The 10,241-nt window shown below is 55.8% G+C and overlaps 2 protein-coding genes across 2 annotated transcripts; one reads left to right on the forward strand and one right to left on the reverse strand.

Annotated features, from left to right (window-relative positions):
- Window positions 1–501: 501 nt before the first annotated feature.
- CCOS01_00124 (bZIP transcription factor) lies at window positions 502–2,466 on the forward strand (the record flags this gene model as incomplete). The annotated part of the gene is made up of 1 exon (XM_060448321.1): window positions 502–2,466. The coding sequence occupies one exon, from the start codon at window positions 502–504 to the stop codon at window positions 2,464–2,466; it is 1,965 nt and encodes a 654-aa protein (XP_060319759.1).
- A 901-nt stretch (window positions 2,467–3,367) lies between these two features.
- On the reverse strand, window positions 3,368–8,713 carry CCOS01_00125 (uncharacterized protein; the record flags this gene model as incomplete). Its single annotated transcript, XM_060448322.1, has 1 exon — window positions 3,368–8,713. One exon carries the CDS (start codon window positions 8,711–8,713, stop codon window positions 3,368–3,370), a length of 5,346 nt encoding a protein of 1,781 aa, XP_060319760.1.
- Between the last annotated feature and the right edge of the window lie 1,528 nt (window positions 8,714–10,241).

Raw genomic sequence — 10,241 nt, forward strand, 5'->3', positions numbered from 1 at the left:
CACTACTCTGTACAGCGCAGACAGACAGACAGACAGACCTATCAGCTGTGCATTTCGCTGTAGGGGTATCTGCTCGATTCTGCTCGGCATCAGCCCAGATCGCCAAACAGTAGCATCATATCAACTTATACAGCGCCGATTGCTCTCCGAACAGGTCAATCAGTCAAACAGGAAAGCAAGCATCACAACTAAAAGACGAACAAGAAGAAGGACACAAGAACAGGAAAAAAAAAAAAGAAGACCCAACACCATTCAGCACGTCTCGGTCTTACAACCATCAATTCGTCCCATTTTCTTATCAGATCTCAAGAGCCGAGAGAGCGCCGAACCGCACCCTCGGATTTACCAGCTGGCAAAAACATTAGCAACCCACACCCCGCCAACTGGCTACCAGCTGTCAGCGGCGATATCCCACCACCTGACAGCGAATGAGCGGCCTTAGCGGACCCCGCCTGCGGAACACTGCTGCTCGTTAGGTCGTCCCTCTTCCGATCCACCAAGATGGCCGCCTCAGGTGTTTCCACCACTGTTCCCTCCTCATCTACCACCACCACCAACAACTCCTCCTCCTCCCACAACCAGACGTCGCAGCAGCAACACTCGTCGTCGACCTTTTCGCCCGTCACCTCACCTCTCGCAACCGACGTCCGAAGCGTCTACTCGGCCGCATCTCGCTCCAACTCGGTTGTCTCGACCCCCGTTTCCGCCGCTTCGCCTGCCGCGAGCACACCCGGCGGTCCTTCCACACCAAATCCGAGCGGACCGACAAATGCCTCCCACGCCCCGCACCAACTACCTGCCATCAGACCGAACGCTGCACAGCAACCCATCTCAGCCAGGCCGCCTCAGGTCGTGAACAAAATGTCCATGGCCTCCGTAATCAGCCCCCCGCCCGTCACAGAGGCGCCCAAGATGTCCATGACCACCAAGGAATGGGTCATACCTCCCAGGCCCAAGCCCGGCCGCAAGCCTGCCACCGATACGCCACCCACCAAGCGCAAGGCCCAGAACCGTGCCGCTCAGAGGGCATTCCGCGAGCGTAGGGCCGCCAGAGTTGGCGAGCTGGAGGAACAACTAGATGAGATCCGCGAAGGTCACGAAAAGGTCGAAAAAGACCTCAAGGACAAGGTCCACGGCCTCGAGATGGAGCTACAGTCCTTCAAGTCCCGCTGTCTCGTTCTCGAAAATATGCTGGATCGCGAGAGAAAGGATCGTGTCAAGGCCGAGTCCGAACTTGAAAGTCAGAAGAGACGCTGGAACGAGCAGCAGGCCGTCGCCGCCCCGAGACGCCTGCCGTCTCCCCAGCGCCGAGGTTCCCAAATCGCTCACCACGAGCATCCCCCCACCCCATCGGCTGGCCACGCAAACCAGCCCTTTTCCATCTCACAGATCGTCTCTCCCCAAGACTCAACACACATGGAAGACTCTCCTGCCCCGTTTGGATGCGGGTCATGCGGCCCTGAAGGATGCTCCTGTGCCAACGAAATTCTTGCCGACACCGTCACAGGATGTGGCGGATGCACTCTCGGAGGTAGATGCCAGTGCCTTGAGGAGACTATCAAAAGCGCCATCATCTCGGATCTAAAGAGAGCTCCCTCGCCCTCGGCGCCGACATCCTCCGAGAAGCGTGCCCGCGTCGAGCCCACTCCGCCTGAGGAGGAGACGGAGATTGACTTCACCGCCATGTTCTCCAAGAAGGCACCTGTGCAACAGGTGCAACAGCACCAGCACCAGCAAGCGAACCTTGCCATCGTGCAGCCCCAACCCCAGCTGCCTCCCGTGGCCTTCAAGGACTCGTGTGGGTTTTGTAAGGACGGAAGCTACTGCCTCTGCGCCGACACCTCAATTCTCGGCCCACCCGCCACCACCCCTTACGGACCTCCTCCCGCCTATTCCCAGCAGGTTCAGACTCCCCCTCCCTCAGAGAACGATGCCGTCCCTCCCCCCATGCCAATGGAGATCGACGCCGACGGCGCCGTCAAGCTCCGTCCCCGTCCCCAGACCACCCAGCCCGTCGCTCCCGTCTCTCGCGGCTGCGGCCCCAAGGGCCCCGGATCCTGCGCCCAGTGTCTCGCCGACCCCAAGTCGGGTCTCTTCTGCCGCGCCTTGTCCGCCAACTTTGAGCGAAGTGGAGGAAGCGGCTCCGGAGGTGGCTGCTGTGGAGGTGCTGGTGCTGGAGGCGGATGCTGCAAGTCCGAGTCCGCGCCGGCGCCGCCACCCCGTCTCCCCTCTAAGGGACGCCTCGGCCTCAGCCTGAGCTGTGCCGAAGCCTACCAGACCCTTTCCAGTCACCGAAACTTCGAAAAGGCTGCCGACGACATTGGCTCCTGGCTTCCCAAGCTTCGCGCCGCGCCCAAGCCGGGCCAGACGCTGCCGTCGCCTTCTCGTCTACCCATTGAGGTCGAGGCGGCGAGTATCATGAGCGTGCTCAAGGACTTCGACATTCGCTTTGGCAGAGGCCAGTAAATTCTTTCCAAAGTTTCTCCTGCCTCGCTAGAGGTAGGCATGCATATGTTCATGAATCTGGGTCGGTTATCTAAAAGCTCTGTATGGTTTCACACACATTACTTGTGAGACATGGTCGATGTGGACATGAGCACTCGAAAAATTGGGCGGCGTTTGGGGTCCTTCGAGACACTATTTGATTTTGTAACACCCAAACTTCCAGAAAGTGAGGGCTATCCATGCAAGAGGAAGCTATTTTGAAGCTTGCTCGTCAGGGGGAACAAGGGAGGAGGTCATCTCCTTTCGGTGCATCGACCTAGGCCAACGGGGCCGGGCTGTCTTACCGCAGTACGCATTCTGATTAAGGCCTCGAACGGGGCTCGATGCGAATACATTATTGTTTCAATCATCCTAACCTGCCCTATGATTTCCGTGGCGTAAGTGAATGTCTTAGTTTTTGAAGAGAACGTCGTACCTCAGAATGATACCAAATGCTGTTTGTCGATAATGGACATCAAAGACATGTCACAATCACCACAGAGTTGGACACCTTCACAGAACGGGAATACTGCACGGGGTATAAATGCGAATAGATGTCATCTAAATTGGCCCAAGCCTGTGCTTCATACCCAAGTCATAATCGTATGTAGAAAAGTGGTATATCCTCCATAAAAGGCCGAGTGCCTGCTACCATAATGTTCCTCCCTTTCTACTGTAGTCATCTAAGAGGGGGGGGTGCATTGAAAAGATCCCGCAGCTTCCCAATATGATCAAAGGAAACCCATGTAAATGCCCACTGGATATGCCCGCGTCGTACTCGTGAAAAGGAAAGTGTTCAAAATAAATATGGAAAAGAGCGCCCCCGGCGCCCGAAATTTGGAAAAAAATATTATCGCCGGGTGCAAATCACACTCTCAACGCTTCAGCTCATGGCATTAAACTCATTCTGTCGGAGGAAAGACGTTGCGAGCTCATCGCCGCCTTGTTCTGCTGCCTGGAAGAAGTGGACTGCCACGCACATCAACGCGGGATCACTGCGAACATCCCCGTCTTTGGAGCCCGCATCTTGTCCGGGATGTTGGGAGCCAGCAGAGCCACCGAGCCCTGATGCGCCTGCCGATGTGCGACTTCTGTCTCCAGGGTAGAGTCTGGTACCTGGGCCTGTGCGTCCAGAAGGACCAGCATACTTGTCCATGACGGCCTGCTTGAAGACCTCGCGTGGCTTCGAGAGGGGCAAGGTGGTCCGCTCCACGAGCTCAGGGTTCGACAAGTAGAAAATTGCGAGCTCTCGCTGGGCCGTGGGCAGACCCTCTTTGGCGGTGATGGTCCACATCTTTCCTGCTTGTGCCAAGCTATAGGCTGTCGTGACAGGAGGGGGTGACTCTGTTTCCAGTCGCTCGGCGTCTGGAGCAGGCGCATCATTGGTCGTCTTGCGTGTGCTAGTATACACCCCTTGGACCTCGTCCGCCACCTCAATCATTGTTCGGCAGACCTCTTGCTTCAGATTCAAGGCGGCAAGACCAGTGTCCCAAAACGCCGTGCCCTTCTCTGTGTTGTCAAGGATTGTGGGGTTCACGAATGCCGCAATGAACTGAAGATCGCGGAAAAGTGTCTTTGGCCGGATAGACGCATCCCGGAACAATGTTCGCAAGACGTTGGTGACGGCATCGGTTGTTGTCGGGTTGCTTGTAGCGCCAGAGCGAACATCATTGTTACCCTGACGCATTGGACGGGGTCCAACGACCGGTGGCGAAGTTGCGGGTGCTTGCAAAAGGGTATGCGAGCGTCTTCCTCTGACGTTGTCGATAGCCTCCTCCAACGGATTGGCGCGGCTAGAGCCTGTGGGGTCATCAATGGCGCCGGGCAAAAATTCTTGTCGATTCCAGCCCATTCTTGACCTTTTACCACTCGCCAAAGATGCTACGATGAGTTGCTGCAGCTCGTATAGGGCGTTTAACTTGGCATGAGGGTTGGGATGAACACTGAACATGCGAAGCAAGCGCTGGAAAGCCTTCTTGAAAGGAAATTCGGGAGTTGACTCCTTAGAGGTGGCCTTGCTTCGCGCAGGCACGGTGTCACTTGTGGAAGGACTGTCGTTTCCCGGAGCACTGGCAGTTTCCGTGGTCTCGGAGTTTTTGTCTGTTTCGCCGGCACCTCGCAGATTCCCAAAGCTCTTCTTCTTCTCAATGACACGAGGTCTCAGTGACAGTTTGCCAGACTTGGCAGACCTCCGCGCGCGTCGGTCTAGGGAATCACGCCTGTCGATGCATTCCTGGCCCAACGAGGAGAACCAGTCATCTGTCTCGGAGCCGCGGGAAAAGACCAATGTGCCCAAGTCGGACAGAAGAAGACTGACTAAAGTCTGACGGAGCTCGTTGAGGAAACGAGACTTCTCTTCCGACAATCGCTGTTGATGAATCGTCTCGTTGGACGATGCTGATGTGCCAGGTCTGCCGGTAGAATGACTCGCATGCGAGCCTAGATGGGAATGAGGTGATTGGAACACACTGGACAGATTTGTCATGCTTGTCGTGGGAGACTGGGCGCGGGACGTTGTCGAGCTCGGGGATATCGCCGACTGGAAGGGCGACCAAAACGTAGAACTGGAGTCGATGGTGTGAACTGGCGACGAGACGCCAAAATAGTCCTGTCCATCAATGATGTCGGACAAGACTGTGCTTGCCCTTGAAAAACGGTAGCTGCCAGAGTCAAATGACTGCTGGCTAGAATTGTGAGCTGACATTGCCCGCAGGTCCCGAACAGAGCTTGGACGACCGGTAGACATGAACCTTCGATCTGGGTCGCTCATGACGCTGGCCGTATCGTCGAATGCGTGGTCTCTGTCTCGGGGGCCTCTGCTGCCTGTCTCCAGATTGCGTCTGTCTCGTTGGTAAAGCTCACTCGACCACAGAACAGGGCTGTCCATGATGGATTCGCCAACCAATTTCGAAATGCAGGTATCCACTTCACAGCCGAATCTGTGAATTCGCTCCTCCCCACAGCAGAAGTTCTCAACGCCAGCTTGTTGAAGCCATCGGGAGGTCTTGTCTGCCTGATCGTCACTCAACTTGTTAGGCCCGCCCTGCTCTTCTGATGCTGCAAGAAGATCCATGATCTGAGTCTCTGTGCGATACAGATAGCTTGACGCCGGTCCCCGTGCGAGGTGGGCGCGGTTGCGTTGGTAAGAATTGTAGCGTCTCTGCATACCCATTGTTTTGAGGGCAGCGCAGATGTTTCGACTCTGCTCATACGGTGCAGAGTTCCGTACGTCTGTCACATACCACATCTTGTCGCGAAGAGCCCTGAGTCGCTTCATCATGGCGTCGATGAGCCCCTCGTGTCGTTCTTGGCTTTGCTTGAGCCAGACGAGCCAGGCGTCGTATTCTTCAATGGCCGAAGCACAGCGGCGGATTGAATCGCGAGGCCCTCGGGAGAAAATGTTCAGAAGTATGGCAAACCCGTTTCGTCTCAGCGACCCTGAGCTGAGTGCATTTAGTTGCTGTAGTGTCTTCCAGTAGAGGTGGGCCGATACGAAGTCAGCTTGCGCTCGCGACTGAGCCGAGGCAGCTGTAAGCATAGCAATGAGAACTGAGGACGGCTCCGGATCTGCATCCCCTGTCTTCTCTGCCGTCGTCGGCGGTGAATCTTCCTTGGTGTGCGAGTCATCAGCCGTGGCACTCGCTTGTGCCTCAGCGTCTCGTCTGCGGTAGGGGTTTCTGCTTGGAGATGACTTTTCAGCGGTGATGATCTTATTCTTGGATCGGTACTTTTTGATGCCGGTCGCCCGGTTGCTGAACTGAGCCCTCGTTGCCTCTGGCTCAATGCTGGCTGGGATCTCGAAATCCTCGACAAGCCTTAGGATCGAATCTCGCAATTGGTGGTAGTCTTTATCGAGCTCAGGCTTCTCATCAATCTCGTCATCGTCAGTCTCGCTGGTGGAAGAGTGGTCCTCGTCTTCGACATCTTCGTCCGGGTCGTAAGTCATCTGGCTTGACAGGCTATTGCCATCTGCCGAGATAAACAGCACGGCCCATCGTTCGGCACATGGGTGACATGAGCCTTGGACAACATCCATGCCGACCTGGGTGCCCATTTCGCGGAGAGCAAAACGAAGACGATACCCGTCGTCCTCATAGTTACTAAGACGTCGCTGAGCCAATGGATCCAATACGGGGGGCGAGTACCGCTGAGGCGAGCCAGTCCTTTGATCATCCAAATTTGTTTCTCTGGAAGTTGTGGCGTCACTGAGAACAGACGAGGCACTGGTGCTGAGGATCGATGCCGTGTCAAAATTGCTCCGCGCGGCGCCCATCGAGATGGGCTGTGAGATTGCCGAGAACCCAGAGATGGAAGGTGCTCCGGATCTAAGCCCGCTGGACTGAGCTGACATAGGCCGTCGCTCCGGGAACAAGGCGTTGACGAGGGTGACTAGATCTGCCGGACTCACCACGAGATAAGGATGAACCTCGACTGTTTCTCGAAGTGATGTGATTGAGCGGGCCGGAAGGAGCTTCGCTGGAGGTCTCTGCGAACGGTTTCGTTTGAAACGATTCAGGATGCTCTCCACGTGTCCTTGAATTTTGGGCGGGGTTGAGACCGTTCCCTTCTTGTTCCAGGTCACCTCGACTACAAGCTGCTGTGCTCGCATGGCGACCTGCTTGAGGATCTTCTGCCGGCCATACTCGGTGATGTGGTAATCGCCCATGAGTCCGTGGCTTTCCGGGTGGATGACAACACCAAGGAGGAAAACAGAGAAGAGCCACTTGTAAACAAACCAATTTCGGGTACCATCGACGAGTTTGGAGTCAAGCTTCTTCAAGATGGCATTGCCTAGCTCGATGAGGCCTTCCGGGATGCCAGTCGCATCCTCGTCGTCAATGATCTCAAAAAGCTCGTTAACGGCCCGATCGTAGAACTCCTCAGCCGCAATGCTGTCCTTGGCCGTCCAGTCCGCGAGATTGAACCTGGTTCCGTGTTGGTCCTCGGCCTTGTCCAAAAGAAAGGCACCATCCTCGAGTATTTTCATCAGGTACCATTCCATGTTAGACTTCCCGGACCAATCCCGCATGGCCGTCCAGACATTAAGAACAGAAATAAGCATGGGCTCGCTGCTGGCCTTGGATTCAGTGATAAGTCTTGCTAGAGCTGTGCCCCATATCTCGGTTCGACGTCGATCCTCGGCGCTATCAGGACCAGCCGAGTTGGCGAAGCATGTGTGAACCAGGGCGGACAAGGGATCGTGTCGTTGGAATGACAGCAAACGCTCGATGGCGTTTGGGGAATGGGCGGGCGCTCGACTACTTGGTCCACCAGCATGACTCCTGGCTGTAGAGCGGCCGTGGTAGGGCAGCACGGATTCTACAGGTTCCAGTCCCTGATGGAAGCCGGTAAAGACATTGAGTTCTGTAGGGGTTAGAGAACATAATCTTGTGGCCAAGTAGTCTGGGTTGGTCCTGATCTGGTTCAGAAAGTTAAGAAAGATTTCCCGGACAGAGGCGGGCAACTCGGAAAGAAAGGGGGTCATGGATCCGAGAGAACTAGAGCCCGAGGTCGATTTTGGTGGCGCGTCCAGGCTTTCTGAGGAGGCCAAGGCAGGGGACTGAAGAGAGTCCATCTCGGGTTCCAACAGGGCATAGCGGCGCAGTTCGTCGCAGCTCTTACGCACATCGTGAATGGCGTTGAACAGAGAAGCAAAGGTCTTCTTGTCATCGGAGCGAAAACAGTCAACCAAATTCTTCCGGGCAATCTCACCGCAGCGGTTCAGACGAGCTGACAAGGCCGTGGAGATTAGGTTCCTCTGCAAACGTATGCGTGTGTTTGCGCGCTTGCGCTCCTGGTACTTGGACAGTCTAACCAAATGGGCGAGCTCCTCCAGGGTCGTTGTATCAGGTTCGGGCGCAAGATGAGGGTTCGTGTACATGGATGGATCTGGGAGCAGAGCCTGGGGGAGCGCAGGCGAAGAGGCCGTTGCCGCGGTGGAGGCGAGTGCCGTATCGGATGAAGAATCCATGGTGGCTTTTACGGGAGAGGTGGCAATGGGTGTTGACGCTTGGGCAATCACGGGCTTCTGGTGCGACCGAGAGGCGGGTCTCCTCGGTGTGTCTTCGCTACGACGGACGGGCAGGGTTACGGCCTCAACGCTTCGGGTTGGGCTTGGAGACCTCTGGCGGCGGGATCTGAAGGACGTATTGTACGTTTCGGAAGGAGGATTCGAGGATCGGGGCTGGTTCGCGTCATCTTGGGAGGCAGCTGAGGCGCAGGAGAACATGAACAGTCAGTACCTTTCAGGTAGGGTGGGAAGCGGGAGGCTACGATAGAACAGAGCGCTTTGTGGGCGATGTTCAGGGTGCTTGTTGGTGGAACGTACGGGCAGAGACTACGCGAACTGGCGAGGATAGGGAACGCTGCATGGAAATCATAATGCGAACATGAGGATTCCGGTCGAAGGGCGAGCGGGCAGCTTCAGCAACAGCTCTCGAACAAGCTGATAGCTGTTCTGTCGCAATCGCGTGATGTCGTCGATTGTGCGCTGTTGATGATGGGCGCAAGCGGGTGGGTACGATATCTGCTGGAGCGGGGCAGACTCAGCGATAAAAGACGGCGGAGGCAGAGGGGGAAGGAGAGAAGAGGTCGGCGCAATGCCAGTGCCTCGAGAGGTGAGGTAGATGTCGTCGTGTAGAGGTTGAGTGTTCACTACTTTTTCCGATATGTTTACATGGAAAGGAAATTCTATTGTCAAAAAAGAGGAAATGAAAACAAATCAGAAACCCAAGCAAGGCGAAGGTCATGGGAGGTTTGGCCGTGGTTTAAGGTAAGGTAAATGCGGGAGGAAGGGACGGAACAAGAAAGGAAGGCAAGGGTCGCAAGGCGAGGAAGGCACAGCAAGGCAAGGAAGGCAAGACCAGGCACGACACGAGGGTGGGCTGGCCGGGTCAGGTACGTACTGTAAGGTACCTCACCTCACCTCATCTGCCATCTGCCAACAGCCTCCCACGCCTCCCAGTCGTCAGGTTTCTCCTTCCACCTCCCATCCTACCTTAGAGATACCTGGATACATCATATACCTTGGTACCTATACCTAAGAAGGCATCTGTGTACCACCACACGTAAGGTGTCTTGACGCGGAAGACAATACGGTAGAGAAGAGGACAGCAAGACTTCCATAATCGTGGACTTGTTGCAAGTTGCATGCTGTTGCTCCTCAGTTGCTTGGGTATCGGTACTTCTCACGCTGACCGGGGTTAGAGAAGGAGACAGAGAGAGAGAGGGAGAGAGAGAGAGACAGCTGCAAGTAACAGACACTGGAGCTGGGCGTGGGTGAGCCCTGAGGTGCCGGCAGGGAGACTCCACGTCCACGGCCACGACCGACTCACTGGACCGACCCATAGCCATACTCGGTACGGTACGGGTATCCAAATAGCCAAACAACAGGCCGGGAGGAAGATGGAAGCTATGAGCTGGAAGACAGGGGTGGGACGCTGGGGCCGGAGACAGGACCGACAGGATAGCCAGCGAGCGGCCAACGGCCAGCGGCTAGGAACCCAAGAAAGACTTTGATTGGGTTTGGTGCGTGAGACCTATGCGATGCGTCCAGTCCCGTCTCTTCAACGTAGAGGCAATGCGTGGCAAGAGAAACAGAGCAAGGTAGACCCAAGGTGTAAAGTTGTGCCCCAGTTGCTGGTTCCCTGTATCCGTAGCTGCGAACCGCTGGATGATCCTCCCAGCAGCAAAACAGAAAAAAAAGGAGGGGGCGAACTGCTGACAAGGATGGCCACACTCGCACATGGCAGCTTTCT

Source organism: Colletotrichum costaricense (genome assembly GCF_030867565.1).
Source record: "Colletotrichum costaricense strain IMI 309622 chromosome Unknown Scaffold_1.1, whole genome shotgun sequence".
Lineage (NCBI taxonomy): Eukaryota > Fungi > Ascomycota > Sordariomycetes > Glomerellales > Glomerellaceae > Colletotrichum > Colletotrichum costaricense.